General features: G+C 35.5%; 1 protein-coding gene across 2 annotated transcripts in view; it reads left to right on the forward strand.

Moving 5' to 3' along the window:
* Nucleotides 1–15,917, forward strand: part of prkd1 (protein kinase D1) — a 37,862-nt gene that overhangs the window by 15,947 nt on the left and 5,998 nt on the right. The window contains exons 2-14 of one of the 2 annotated variants that reach the window (XM_016279862.1): nucleotides 937–1,075; nucleotides 4,880–5,011; nucleotides 5,094–5,254; nucleotides 5,524–5,547; nucleotides 6,857–7,064; nucleotides 8,658–8,735; nucleotides 9,277–9,475; nucleotides 10,333–10,456; nucleotides 10,579–10,656; nucleotides 10,870–11,155; nucleotides 12,582–12,634; nucleotides 13,035–13,107; nucleotides 13,861–13,967. In XM_016279862.1, the coding sequence (XP_016135348.1) occupies nucleotides 937–1,075; nucleotides 4,880–5,011; nucleotides 5,094–5,254; nucleotides 5,524–5,547; nucleotides 6,857–7,064; nucleotides 8,658–8,735; nucleotides 9,277–9,475; nucleotides 10,333–10,456; nucleotides 10,579–10,656; nucleotides 10,870–11,155; nucleotides 12,582–12,634; nucleotides 13,035–13,107; nucleotides 13,861–13,967 (1,662 nt within the window). The remainder of the gene's footprint in view (nucleotides 1–936; nucleotides 1,076–4,879; nucleotides 5,012–5,093; nucleotides 5,255–5,523; nucleotides 5,548–6,856; nucleotides 7,065–8,657; nucleotides 8,736–9,276; nucleotides 9,476–10,332; nucleotides 10,457–10,578; nucleotides 10,657–10,869; nucleotides 11,156–12,581; nucleotides 12,635–13,034; nucleotides 13,108–13,860; nucleotides 13,968–15,917) is intronic. The other variant, XM_016279863.1, reaches the window with a different exon arrangement.

The raw sequence follows: 15,917 nt of genomic DNA on the forward strand, positions 1-15,917 counted from the left end.
GTGTACATTAATGAGGAAAAAAAATTAACTTAAATGATTTTAGCAAATGGCTGTAATATAACAAAGAGTGAAAAATTTAAGGGGGTCTGAATACTTTCCGTACCCACTGTATGTATGTGTGTGTGTGTATAAAATATTTTAAATAAAACATTATATATATAATAATATGTATTTTATTTATATTTTATACACACATTTTCTTTTTATTATATATATATATATATATTTTTATTTTTATTTTTTTATTATTTGTGTGATATGTCAATAGCTGATATACCAGTATATTTTGCATGTATGAACTTACAGATTCATGTCAGTGTAAATGCAAAGTCCATATGCAAGTTTCTTTGTGACAGCCAGAGTAGTTTTTATTTGTGATATTTTTGTTTGTGGTGTAATAAAAGCCAAATAGCTTAGATGTGAGTATTCTTTGTGAATTGTGTAGGTTTGAATTGCCATTACATGCAGGCCTTCTCTGCAGTGTTGCTGCAACTCAACCCAGCAGGGATCAATAGGGAATGAGGCTAGTGAGCCATTTCCCCAGCGGTCTACACGGGTCAGTCAATATGTTGCTCTCTTCTTTTGACATTGAATTGATTGTGAGGCTGCTGTTCGTAAAACTGTTTAGGAGCAGTCAAAAAGAGAGAAAAAAGATGAAGAAAAAAAGGAAAAGCATTTAACGCTATAAATCAGTCTTTGTCAGTCAGATTTGTCCCATGAGCATCATAATGTGGTTTCTGAGTACTTTTAGTAGCTGAATGAAAAGCTTCAGGTATGACAAATGTTGTCTGTAATTTTAATATGTGGGCAGGACTTTTAGACGCATTATATGTCTGGCATCAGTATATAGAACCATCATAAAATACACACCACCCACTCAATATAGCCTTTACTCTGTAAAAACACCTGACAGACATCATTTTTCTTCCATCACAGTTCCCAGAATGTGGCTTCTATGGGATGTATGACAAGATTCTTCTTTTCCGTCATGATCCAAACTCGGAGAACATCCTACAGTTGGTGAGGTGCGCGGCTGAAATTATGGAAGGGGACCTGGTGGAAGTCGTCCTGTCAGGTAAGTGGCACGTTCAATAGTTCTTGCTCAGCATGTAGTCATGCCCCTAGGCGCAGATGTACATCCATCATCTTCTCATTTGTGGCATGACACATTGTTTTATAGATCAGTTAGACAAGACATTGTGACTTTGCTGCAATACCCGCGAAGGTTTCTGCAGTCTGCCACACACCCGAGTGCGATTCCTGTGCCATTTCTGACTGTTTTTCTGACTGTCTCTTAGTCCCTCCATTTCCCACTCTGGAAAAGTTGATGCGCATCCAAGTTTTGATGCTGCACCCGGTGTGAAAACCGGAGTTGCTTTGCTGAGGAAGCGATGGAGGTATCGCATTTGACACTGCTAAAGTGTTTCTACAAACGCTTGGCAGGCCTTCCCTTCCCTTCCCTTCCTCCCCCTCTCCTCCCTGTGCTATGTCAGGTAATTGAGTGAAGTCTATTCTGACGAGATAAAGTGGGGACTGACACCTCCTCTACTCCCCAGCCTCTCTACCAGGTCTGGTGTGTTTCTCTGTACATGCGCGTGTCTGTGACAGGATGAATCAGGTGATTAACACACCCAGATGCACACATTCGAGCCTTTGGGAGCCTGGAGTAACACTTCTCAATGACACACTTGACAGCTGCTTTCACTGTAAAGTAACACAGAAGAGTTTTACAACTGTCACAAAAGTAAGGTCAATGGTTATTAATTATGACACCCCCTGAGAGACCCCGTGTGACTGTCACATCACTTTTCTCGAAGGCTATCATTTCACCTTTTACTAACGCAAATGTAAATCAATGGTCCAGCTCGTAGTTTTCCTTTACTAATTAAGTAAACATATTATTTTACAGCACTTTTAAAGCCTAAATTAATTCTTCGATAGCATTAAATCTGGTTTTGCTCACCATATGGTTTTCAAAGCAAAAGTTGTATTCTTTGTAATTGGCCTGAATCTGAAAAAAGGCACAACGAGCGGGCCAATAAATGCTGATCTCTCGGATTATCACTTTGACAGTATCTCCTGCAGCAATTAAAAAGAGCAGCATTTCATGAAAATATGACCTATGCTTTCTCTGCTGGGTCTCTACCCAGTCTGTTGCGGTCCTTAAAGTCTGCTTGAAGTCTATTTTCTGCTGGATAAATTTAGAGTAACCATGGGTTGGCTTCACTGAAGCGCGCTGACAGGATGTTTGGCTGTGCCTAGATCAACATAATTGCAACCGAGAAAATGTATGAAGATACAAGCGCCATACAGAACATGTGGGATTAATAACCAGACGTGAACATTGATTAAGAGGTATGCATAAACTTTAGTGATTTGCCTTTACTGTCTCACAGGCCAGAGTGTGTTGGGCCAGAAAACTTCTAATTTCCACCAGAAGCAAAGAAAAAAAATTACGGGAGAAACAAGTATTTGCATTAAGTCAACTCAGGATGCCTTTTCAGCATCATACTCATTTCCCTGAAGCATTTAATGACAGTTTACAGGTAGTTCAACTTGCAAACATATCTTGGCCTTTAAACAAAAGGCAAAACAATAATTTGAATGAATTGAGGTAATTTAGCTGCAGAATGGCTAATCAGAATGTATTCTACTTGAGCGTACTAGGGGAAGCCATGTTGGAGAGGAGGCAACATGCGTGTGTTGAGGCAGGCAGTTCTCCCGCTGCGCTCGCCACTCAGCCGCTATTGGTCCTGTCAACATGCAGCCAACAAGAGCCAATCAAAACACTCCAACCACCCCAAAAGCTTCCCTTTCATAGTACAATTTGCAAATATAAATAAAGCTGGGTTTGTTTGGAAGAGTTTGGATAGCAATTAAAATTCGTCATATCTCTGGATTTCATTCTGTTCTGTAAGATTTTGCTGTGCTGCATGGAGTATTATTTTTAGAGGCATGAAATATATGGTACAGAGATGTCATGCAGCTCTTAATCGGCTTCTTTGTTGTATTTTAAGGCTCTCGAACACTCACAATGAGTCCTTAATTAATTAGTGCTTGACCACAGGCCCCTCTAAAGGGACCACCATCTCTAGCCCATTAACCCTGACAAACACACGGTCTGCCCATCTGATTAAAATTAGGCAAGGCCAGAGAGCCTGCTGCCCAGGCCTTGTGGCAGTTCTGTGGAGACGGGAAAAGCGTGCCAGACTGGCCATTGATAGATTGGATTTGGCCCACCCTCTCATCCATCTGTACCCCAAAGATACACAAGCCTTGTGGGAGCTCGAAAGAGGACGGTTCATAAAAGAAAGATATAACTCCCTTTGCAACATTTGTTTGCCTTTTTAATCATGACATGTTTACTCAGTGCTGCTGGGATTAAGAGCGAAGCAAATTCCCTCATGCAGTCGAAAGTCCAAATAATGCAAACAAAAAATTTGGTTATTTATGTGAGTTGTTATGGGAAAACAACTTTAATTATGATTTTAAGTTGTAAATTGGAAATTAAGTGCTTTGGATGATCCATGACTCACTTCACTTGAACAACCACAATTACGCCCAAATAACAGATGTTTCAGAGTTTAAGGTTGTCAAAACTTGACGTCTCTCATCAGGTGCTGCATATCCTTTTAATGAATTACCAAGGATTTACATTGATGTTTTTAGCAGATGCAGTTTTATCAAAGCACCTTCAAATAAAATGCACAGATCATGTTAATTGCAAGTATCAGGACAGTTTGCTGAGAATAAATGAAAAAGATCAAATCTGAGGTAATTTGATCAATTTTAATGTTGTCATTGTGAGGTATAATTGTGGTTGTTAAAGTGAAGTGAGTCATGGATCATCAAATGTTGCAGATTTACGCAGCTAATGAGAAACGATCACATGTTAAGAGACAAAAGACTCACGATTTTCAGTTTGGTTGAATGTCAAACAGTTATTCAGTAACTGTTAAAATAAGTGAAAAGATAGTATTTGAAGTAAAAGCCCACATGCTGTTGGGGGGTAAAGTGACATGGTTATTTTGAATAACTATGTTACTTAAATGTGTCTCAAACCTCTCTTTCAAGCTTCTTTCAGCATTTCTTTTTACACAAATAATTATAATTAATTTTTAATATAATATTTACTCTACTATTATTGTGCTCTAGAGCACGACACAGGGGTCATTCCTTTTATTCAGTAAAAAATGATAATGCTAGTTTTGTAATTTAAGGACATATTTCTATGAAAGTGTACAGCACTGAAATACGCTGTGGTCAAGCTCAGGCACATTATTAATTATAGCGTGATTATTTGCTTATTAGCTGGGTGCCATACAGGGTGGAAATTAGAGCTTGTCAGAGTTAGACCAATTAGAGCAAAATTAGAATTGAAAGTTAGCTTACATGAGGGTGTCAGCCTAATTTAATCTTTGGTTAATTTTATACAGTTTATTTAACTATCTTTTGATTTTGTGTAAGTTTATTTAAAAAAGGGAGGAATGTTTTAAAGTGCAGCAAACCAGCTAATACCACAAAACATCACAGACTTCATCAAATCCATTGTTACACAAGCTACAGAAATGTCACTAGGGCAGTACCCTTTCAAAAGGTATGAATACTGTATGTACCTTTAATGTACCAGTATTTAGGGGTAAATAAGGTACAAAGATATACTTTTTAGCTTTGTATTTGTATACAAAACAACTTTGCACTTTTTTTCTGAGAGTGTATTACAGCATATTATATGATGGGGACATGGAAATGTACTTCATCACAGATTGATGGACATAACACAGTGTTGCGCTGAGGAGAAAGACACTGTATTTGGTCTGCTGGAAGTTACTTTGGAAATGTACATTTCGCTTTTGTGTGTGTTGTTTCAAACTTTCAGCCTCAGCTACAGTGGAGGATTTTCAGATCAGACCTCACGCCCTGTTCGTTCACTCATATCGAGCTCCAGCGTTCTGCGATCACTGTGGAGAGATGCTGTGGGGTTTAGTGAGGCAGGGGCTTAAGTGTGAAGGTAAATGTCTAAACATTCCACTTCTGTCAGCAGTAGAAACAGAACACCATGTGATCGTCTTTTGTCACTTTCTTTGCGCTAGGCTGCGGGCTGAACTACCACAAACGGTGTGCCTTTAAAATCCCAAACAACTGCAGCGGCATCCGTAAACGACGACTATCTAACGTGTCCCTCACCGGCCTGACCAACACTCGCTCTGTGTCTGCTGAACCGTCTCCCAGCACCTCTGATGAAGCTTTACTGGTGAGTCTGAGGACAAAATGAGATCCAGACCATACTGCATCAAATGCTCCCTTCTTCCTCAGTTACAACATATGTTCGAATCTAAAATACAAATCATATGAATCTTACAAATACAACAGTTACACTGTCCTAATAATCAGTTCATAGATTTGATCCCTGTTTGTTCACCCTATATACTAGTGCTGCATGCTTGTCCTGTTTATTAACACTACTCATTCTCTGTCTGTCTCTCTCTACCTCTCCCCACACATCCCTTCATTCCTGCCCAGTCTCCTGTCAGTCCTAGCATGGAGGTAGGCACTAACTAATTCAGCTTTAACTAACCGCCTTGTGATATTATGTGATATGACAAAATTTAAAAGGAAATGTGTTTGTTTTGAAGCTTAAATTGATTACGCCAGATATAGAGTTCTTTTCTTCAAGAGGTTAAGACATTTTAACCTGACACTAGAAATGTTGTGGTACACATGTAGAGTTTGTTTGAAGAAAGCTGTTAATCTGCTGTTGACGGTAGAATTAAACATCTGTTAACTGCTCTCTAATCTGTTCCCTACAGCTAGACAGGTTACAGCAAATGAACTGCATCTGTACTTAAGCTGAACTGAGCTGTACGATGCTTTACTTTCCAAGTGAATCTACTTAAGGCCTTTGGTGAAGTGTACAACATGGCAACAGGAAGCTATTGATCATTTTCTTTCTTTAGAGCACATTGAATAGTTGATTATGCACACCTGCGTGATGTCAGATCTATTCACAACAGGTGGTAAGACATCTGCATCTTTGCCAATCAGCAGCACATTAAAGATCAGCTTGATGAGAAAGTTGTTGTTCTGAGTTGATGCAAATTCATCAAAGCTCAGCATATACAACAATCTCCCTCAGCATGAACCTCATAGAGCCCTTGTGTTTTTTGTTCACCTAATCGAGGGCTGACTTCGCTCGGGTTAGTACCTGTGAGCTTGTGTGACAAATGAATACTTTTAATTTGCTTTTGATAATAGTTATTTAACATTTGCAAAATGTAATGACTACCAAAAAAAGCACAGTCACAGGTTTCATCCAAAAACTTTTTAAAAATTCGAACAGCTTAGTTGTTTACTCCAGTGAATATTTCTCAGGGTGGATTTATTTTTGGAAGATCATTTCTGTATAAATACATACCTTAAAGTCTTGGCTAAAATCTATTGAACATTCAAACTTCAAACTTAAATTTTTTTTTATTAATTAATTAAAAAAAAAATATATATATATATACTATATATATATATATATAGTTGTTTTATGACAACATGCCCCAGTTGTCACACTATATGGGGGTAAGTTGTCACAATGGAACCTGCCATTAAACAACCTGTTTATTAAGCTTTTCAGCAAATACATAAAAGGAAGTGCACAAAAATATAGAACAATTGGTTTGACAAACAACATTGTAATTAATTACATTATCTAAATTATTCTCAGTGTGACAACTTGCCCCAATTTAACACACAACAGTTTACACTGACCTGACATGTATCAAAAATACCAGTTAAACCTGTGACATAGCCCTTGTGTTGTGTTGATGTCCTATGCATCACGATACACTACATTATTTGTTTACAGCAAAAAACACCATCAGACTTCTTTCCTGGAAGAGGCCGTTCCAACTCTCAGTCCTATATTGGTCGGCCAATAGAGTTAGACAAGATCCTGCTGTCGAAAGTGAAGGTGCCACATACATTTGTCATTCATTCCTACACGCGCCCCACTGTTTGCCAGCACTGCAAGAAGCTCCTCAAGGGCCTGTTCCGTCAGGGACTACAGTGCAAAGGTACGAGCTTATCCTCAATATTTCAAGCCATGGTTGTAGAATGATCCTCTTGAAAATATTACACTTTATTGTCATACAGTAATTGTTTTAGTATCTTATTGCTTCGCATAATAATGTGCCTTGTCTAAATCCCCTCTGATCCTGATGTTTCCATGTAATTCTGATTCTCTGTAATAAAACTGCATTAACTCATCTGAGCCGCCATTGCAGAGTGATTACTAATTGCTGTGAATCATTTCTTTATCCAGAAACCATTGCAGTTTATTCACAATATCCATTTAAACTAATTACACAAATTACGATAAGTACACAAATGTGTTTAATATAATATTTGCTATAATTTTTCCAGCAGATATGATGTTTTGTTATTATTATATGAATGATGGACTGTGTTAGACAGATAATGAGGCTCAGTAGGGCTGTGTTCAAAATGGAATACTAGCATACTGCACAGAATATATTGTATACTACTGCAATGTTTTAAAAACATATGAAACAGTATAACTGTGCAAATATTGGCACATGTTCAGTGTTTAATTTAATGCATGCTGTAAATAAATAGGTTACATTCCATTAATTTTTAATCCAGCTTTGTGTAAAAAAATTTCTTTGGCAATATGGTTAAATAATCAATTGCAATGAATATGTTAAAAAACTTGGTTGAAATAGACCCTTTTCACAGACTGATGTCGCATTTCCACAGTTTTTAACATCGTAAATCTAGCAGAGTTTATTTTTTAAAAATATTTTAAAATATATTGCACATTTATAACACTATAATTTGTGTTATATTACCTTGGCAGTAAATTACAGAAAACTAGTTATACTAGAGCATTTCTAATACAATCTCTTCATATTTTTTCCTATTTTGCAAGGTTGTAGTTGTAGTTTTGAAATTGTAGTTTCTGTTCATGTAGAAATGAACCTGGCTATGACGATTTCTGCTTCTGAGAACCCTGGAAATTTGAAAAGGGTCCTTTGCTAGTTTAATGCAAATTAAATGCATTGCATTGTGGGAGACATAACTTAGCACGGTGTGCTATGGTTTTGTAGCTTAAATGTAGTATTCCATGCATTAATGAAATCTGCTGCACAGTAGTACATAGTACACGCTGTAAAAATAGTATGCATAGTATACTATTTTTTCAAAACGTAGTCTATTCTTAGTCCATTAGGTGCCAATATGCAATGTATTGATGCTTGCTTTACGGATCCTTCGTTCTGATAACACCGCAACTATCAGTGTAACAGATCACAGAATTTGTTGATCCTTTTGTGTCATCTAGAACAGAGCACAAATATAAAGTGACACAACAGCTGCTTTTTATATACGATGTGTTTGTGTAAGAGAAATATATGCCATGTGCCAAGCAGTAAAGAGTGCAGTTGGCTGGGCTGTTCCAAACAGCTTTAATGTTCATGTGTTCAATGTGCGAGGTCTCAGCCTGTCAGCCACCAGCACAACAGGAACTCATATGTTTATGTGCCAGATTGGTAGTAAACTCTCTCCCTCACTCCTCTCTTTAAATCTTTCTCCCTCTCTCTGTCGCTCTGTCATTCTTCTCTACTCTCTTTTCCCTCACACTGTCTCAGATTGCAAATTCAACTGCCATAAACGATGTGCACCTAAAGTGCCAAACAACTGCCTCGGAGAGGTGTCAAGAAACGGAGGCAAGTCTAACTTTAGCGTCTCCATGCGATTCAATGATCAACACTAAAATTTGACGACAAAAACAACATTTATTCGACTAAACATTAAGCGCCATGTGAACATTCTTCATTTGTAGCATAATGTGCTCAGATGAAAAAAACTGGGGTGATGTTGTACGACTAAATCTGTTTATTTATATCACTTATAATAGTTAAGCTCAAATTGATATTCTCAATAATTTATTACTTGTTACAATACCAGAGCAAAAAAAATGGAATGTCTTTCTGTACATTAACAGTAAGCATAAGATCTGATGCAAAGGCTAAAGAGCACAATGATATAACTGCTCTGTTACAATATTCCCTATTTATATTATAATATGATATTATTAACAGTACTTTTCTGAATGGAAATTTGAAACTGCTCATTTTCATGTTCTGCTTTCTATGGTTGGTGGTGTTAAACTGACAGCTTTTTTACACACATTATACATCACGTGACTTACTTTGTCTTGGTTTGCGTTCCTTTTCGCTCCAATCCTTTTCTTATCATGGCTCTTAGATCTGTTGAGTCCCGGTGCTGAATCAGATATGGTCATGGAGGAGGGTTGTGATGACCATGACGGGGACAGACATAGTCCACTTATCGATGACATGGAAGAGTCTCTGGTGGTAGACTCCGCTGCTCTTTTGGAAGCTGGACATGGTGAGCTTGGAGATTTCCAAGACCAAGACCCAGATGAATCCAACAGAATCATCAGGTAGCTAGCTCCTCATCACCTCTGGAAGCACTATAAACAAAACCAACAATACAATTGGTTGACATTCATCCAAAAATACATTATCGCCCACTTGTCTCAGTCAGTGATCGCATAGAAAAACTACTGAATGCAAAATGAAGGAAAAAAATCACTGCAAATAGTACTGTTCTACTACTATTGTTCAAAAGTTTGCGGTCAGAAAGATTTTTTTTTTAATGTTTTTTAAAAGAAGTCTCTTATTCTCACCAAGGCTGCATTTATTTGATGAAAATACAGTAAAAACTGTAATATTGTAAAATATTATTACAATTTAAAATGTATAAAAATGCGCTGGGTAATATTTCTGTAGAAACCTTTTTTTTCCAGGATTCTTTGAATATAAATTTCAAAAGCATTTATTTGAAATATAAATATTTTAAAACATTTTAAATGTCTTTACTGTCACTTTTGATCAATTTAATCAATTACCAATGTTTTATCAATTTAATGCTTCCTTGCTATGTAAAAGTATTAATTTAAATAAAAACAATTTTCCTGACCCCAAACTTTTAAACGGGAGTGTTACTATTATAGTATAGTAGACATTATATAAAATAAAAATACTTAATATTAAGGACAAATACATAAAATACACACCAAGACAGGAAAAATACCATTAAAAACTGAATTTACTATTAGTCTTGCTGTGTTCTAGGTAACAATTTGAGATAAAACATGTTGTAGATGTTTGTCTGTTTGAGGTCAAGTACAAAATAAAAAAGGAACAAAACAGTATGAGTATTCTAATGCCATGAAATAGTTTTTGACCTGCAATTGACATGTTCTAGAAGGTTTTGACATGTCACCATGTTTGTAAGCCCTTCCACCAGCAACAACATCCCACTTATGCGGGTGGTTCAGTCTGTCAAACACACCAAAAGGAAAAGCAGCAATGTTATGAAAGAAGGCTGGCTTGTGCATTTCACCAGTAAAGACACGTTGGTAAGTGCTCTGGGTTTCCATTATAAACCTTATGAATTAATAGGTAAATTACAAAGTGATCTTTTCTTACTGTACATGATTAATTTCTTTTAACTTGTTTTTTTTTCTTCTTTTCACTCTAGCGTAAGAGACATTACTGGCGACTTGACAGCAAGTGTATTACCCTGTTCCAGAATGACACTGGGAGCAAATACTATAAGGTAACTTAAATAAAAAAAAATGATACTTGAAACGCACATTAACAAATGAATCTAGGAAGTATCTAGAGGGCTTTCATCATTTCCTTTGATAATGTTGATAGTTTGTCCTGATAGGTTTCATGGATCACCGCACACATCAGATCCACACGCATGTCTCTGCAATACCATTGAGGTTTCAGCTTTCAGATAAGACCTCTTAACCTTCTCCAACAGGAAATTCCTCTATCCGAGGTGCTGTCTCTGGAACCAGCGAAAACATTCAACCTTCTGCCTGAGGGTGCCAACCCACATTGCTTTGAGATTGCCACAGCATCTCTGGTGTACTATGTGGGAGAAAACCTGGCTCGAGCCGACGGGGGAATGCTGGGCTACGGAAGCAGCGTGCTTGTTAGCGGTGTGGGACAGGATGTGGCCCGCATGTGGGAGATGGCCATCCAGCATGCACTTATGCCTGTCATCGCCAAGGGCATATCTCACGGCGGCCATCACAGCTACCACAGTATGAACTTCATGGTGAAACATTTAGGGGCTCATGCAAAGACCCTTAGAATGTTTCTGGGGGGAAAACTACAGAAATGCAGTGCAGTTGAAATGTTACATTGTGTACAAATATGTACTGCATTTGATAAATACCTTGCTGGTCATGATTCAAGTACGTTCTATGAATATGCAGGTGTGTAGCATGAATTCAATTTGTACATACTATGTCCGGCATTGCCATTAGACATGCAATATCAACTGCACAGCAGTTCTTAGAAAGTGTCTACTTTACTTTGGCCATTTTATGCCTATTGTTTCATGTTGCATATTTTCATGTATTGCTTTTGGCATATTGTAGTAGGAAAGTATTTGGACACAGGCTTTTGTGATAAATGATATATGTGACCCTGGACCACAAAACCAGTCTTAAGTGGCTGGGGTATATTTGTAGCAATAGCCAAAAATACACTGTGTGGCTCAAAATTATTGCTTTTTCTTTTATGCCAAAAATCATTAGGATATTAAGTAAAGATCATGTTCCATGAAGATATTTTGTAATTTTCCTACTGTAAATATATAAAAACTTAATTTTTTGATTAGTAATATGCATTGCTAAGAACTTCATTTGGACAACTTTAAAGGCGATTTATATTTAGATTTTTTTGCACCCTCAGATTCCAGATTTTCAAATAGTTGTATCTCGACCAAATATTGTCCTATCCTAACAAACCATATATCAATGGACAGCTTATTTATTCAGTGTTCAGATGATGTATAAATCTCAATTTAGAAAAATTGACCCTTATGACTGGTTTTGTGGTCCAGGGTCACATATATACTGCATATATCACATCCAGACATTTTGGAGAATACAATATTAATGGCAATTTATTATATTCAATAAGAAAATGAGCACCTTGAATGTCTTAATGTCAACCAATTTGACAAAAATAAAATAATTTATAGGTATTTGCAAATATATATATATGTTATTGTAGTATATATACATGTTATTGTAGTATTATATAATATTATGGCATTACATCATATTTTAATTAGACTTAATTTTATTAATTTTTCAATATACTTTTGTCATTTTTATAATTTTAGATATAATTCTAGTTCTTTAACTTACACATATTTTCAGTTATTTGCTAAGGCAGCATTTTTTTTTATCTAATACTCTATATTATATTATATGTTGTATGTTTTATTTAACACTGGTGGGCCACCTCAGTTAAGTATTGTGCAGGTTAAATTGTTAATCTGGTTTTAAATCTGGTTTCTTTGAGATGATTTTGAGAAAATCTTGTAATGTGATATGTATTGTCACGTATTTCTTGTTCTGGTAGATTAAATTAGTAAAGGTGTAAATCTGAGGATATGGCATTCAATACAAAAGAGACATAATGAGTTTGTTCGTTTGTTTGTTTGTATACCTACAGAAGAGGTCTCCATTAGCATCTCTGTATCCAACTGCCAGATCCAGGAGAATGTGGTAAGCTTTTTCTTATATTTGAGACACATATATCTCATATTCTTTCTGCATCGTGCTTTGTGTCCAAATACATGTGCAAGAGCTCAATGTTCCCGTCGGCTTGCCTATACCTGCAACCTTGAGTTCCAGTGTGATATAAACACAATGCCTCTACTGGAGATTATTTTGATTACCTGCTCGGCCATGAGGTTGCCATGGTTACTCGAGTCTTTCTGACACAGTCCTAGTGAGATGTGGAAATAGCTCTTTAGGCTACTGGTCTGAATTCAGCCATTGTTACAGTACAAAATAAAGAAAGACTAGATCAGAAGAAATCTGATGTATCAAGCAGTGCTTCTGAGCTTTGGGAACAGCCTATTTTGGCACATACGCTTACATTTTGTTTCTGTTTTTCTTACAGGATATTAGCACAGTGTATCAGATTTTCCCTGATGAAGTACTTGGCTCTGGGCAATTTGGCATTGTCTATGGAGGTAATGTACCAGTCTATTTACAGGGAGTTCTCTGACATGAGCACCCGGTGAGGAAATGTTCTGGAATCTGTGTATTAAAAGAAAATAGAATGTGTATTTTACTGTATTTAAAATATTTACATTTACTATACTTAATATACTCAGTATTAAAATGTACTATAATTAATATTTTAATTAGTGCTGTCAAACGATTAATCGCGATTAATCACATCCAAAATAAAAGGTTTTGTTTACACAATATATGTGTGTGTACTGTGTATATTTATTATGTATATATAAAACCACACATACGTACGTACAGTATATATTTTGAAAATATTTACCTGTATTTACTTGTATATTTATATAATTTATATTATATATAAATATATTTAGTATATAAACATAACACATTTCTCTTAAATATATACGTGCATGTGTGTGTATTTATATATACATAATAAATATACACAGTACACACATATTACGTAAACAAAAACTTTTATTTTGGATGCAGTTAATCACGATTAATCGTTTGACAGCACTAATTTTAATATGTAAATAAAATTATTTCAATATTTTGATATTTAAATATAGAGCTTTTTTATTTATTTATTTTTTACAAATTGAACGTAGTAAAATGAGTGTGTAATGAGGGTAAACATTGTAATATTTACAGTAAATACACATTTAAATATAACCATACTTCACATACATTAATTTAATGAAAAAATGCACACCACAATATAGATCATCCTTTCTGATATAACGCAGGGAAACATAGGAAAACAGGCAGGGATGTTGCCATCAAGATCATAGATAAGCTGCGATTTCCCACCAAGCAGGAAAGTCAACTGCGTAATGAAGTTGCCATTCTCCAGGTAAAAACACAAATAAGACACACAATACAAAAACTGCAAAATTTAATGGACAAATATAGATTTAATATATATATATATATATATATATATATATATATATATATATATATATATATATATATATATATATATATATATTAGGGGTGGAACGGTTCAACTTACTCATGGTTCGGTTTGTATCACGGTTTTAGAGTCACGGTTTCGGTATGGTTCGGTATGTGCTATGTTTAGGGAAAAACTATACTGCCAAATAAAAATAAAGAAAATAAGAATAATCTATCTAACAAGCAACAGCACAAATACATGCAATAGAGTAAAGATACAAATAAAATAAACAGTGATTTTCAGTTTTTTTTAGGTAGGTCTAACATTAGTTTTTAGGTACAGAAATTGAATAAGGTAATGAAATGTAAAACAGCATTGCATATTTGACTGTATAAATGAAAGATTAATCTTTATTAAAGTTCCAAAAGCTATTCAATCAAGAGCAGTGAGTGATTTCTTTGTTGTTGCTGTTTGATTAATATTAAGAAAGTACTGTCACTTTAAAAGAATGCACTGATCCAGTGCACTGATACAGTACGTTCAGCCAGCTATGTCTGCTATAGGATACTTACCAAGACGGGCATTTTGACATAATTTTTGTGTGAATTTGTCCATTTGAACACAACACTTCAGAGAAAGCTTAATATTTGCGTGTGTTCTGAGGCACGGCTTTGCATGCTTCGGATGAGCGTGTGCACAAATCTCGCGTCCTCTGGCTCTTAATTGTTTAAACTGGCAAAGCTTACATGAGTTTAGTTTAAACACAGATATCAACGTGTGCTGTTCAGGTGTCACATGTGCGCACGCGCTATCAGCACCCGGGTGATGACGGAATAAATGCTCATATTCCAGCATACAGCATTCGCGTTGAACAAGAGTGAATGGTTTGTTTACGTTTTTTTTTATCACTGTTGTTGTAATGTACTGGGAAGCCAGAATGTGCATCCATCAACAGAACCCTGTTTGTTTTACGTGTTATTTATAGCAAACCATAGGCCTATTACAGATGCATTGTCAGCTTTAAGTTGAACCGCGGTCCTAGTGCGTGCCGAACCGTGTGTGGAGAACCGTACGGTTCGATTTTTTTCCGCGAACCTTTCCACCCCTAATATATATACATACACACACACACACACACACACATATATATATATATATATAAGAGTATGGATTTATTGTAATTATATATATATATACTATATATTACTCTAGTTTTCAGTGTCTCATAACCCTTCAGAAATCATTCTAATATGCTGATTTATAATCAATGTTGGAAACAGTTGTGCAGCTTAATATTTATTTTAATAACCTGTGATACATTTTTTTAGGATTCTTTGATGAATAAAACGTTCAAAAGAACAGCATTTATTCAAAATAGAAATCCTTTGTAACAATATACACTACCGTTCAAAAGTCTGGGGTCAGTATAATTTTTTTCTTTCTTTTTTGAAAGAAATTAATATTTTTATTCAGCAAGGATGTAATAAAATGATAAAAAGTCATAGTAAAAACTAATAATGTTAGTAAAAAAATCTTTTAAATAAATGCTGTTCTTTTTAACTTTTTATTTATCAAAGAATTCTGAAAAAATGTGCCACAGGTTCCAAAAAATATTACGATGCTGATAATAACTAATATGCTGATTGAGTATCAAATCAGCATATTATAATGGTTTCTGAAGGATCATGTGACACTGAAGACTGGAGTAATGGCTGCTGAAAATTCAGCTTTGATCATTTTTGAATTGATATAATATTTCATAATATTGCTGTTTTTTTGTCTGTATATTTGATTAAACAAATGCAGCCTTGATGAGCATGAGAGACTTCTTTAAAAAACATTCGAAATCTTACTGATCTCAAACATTTGAAAAGCAGTATATGCATATATATATATATATATATA

The sequence above is a fragment of the Sinocyclocheilus grahami genome, unplaced genomic scaffold (assembly GCF_001515645.1).
Source record: "Sinocyclocheilus grahami isolate Dianchi unplaced genomic scaffold, SAMN03320097.WGS_v1.1 scaffold134.1, whole genome shotgun sequence".
In the NCBI taxonomy this organism is placed as follows: domain Eukaryota; kingdom Metazoa; phylum Chordata; class Actinopteri; order Cypriniformes; family Cyprinidae; genus Sinocyclocheilus; species Sinocyclocheilus grahami.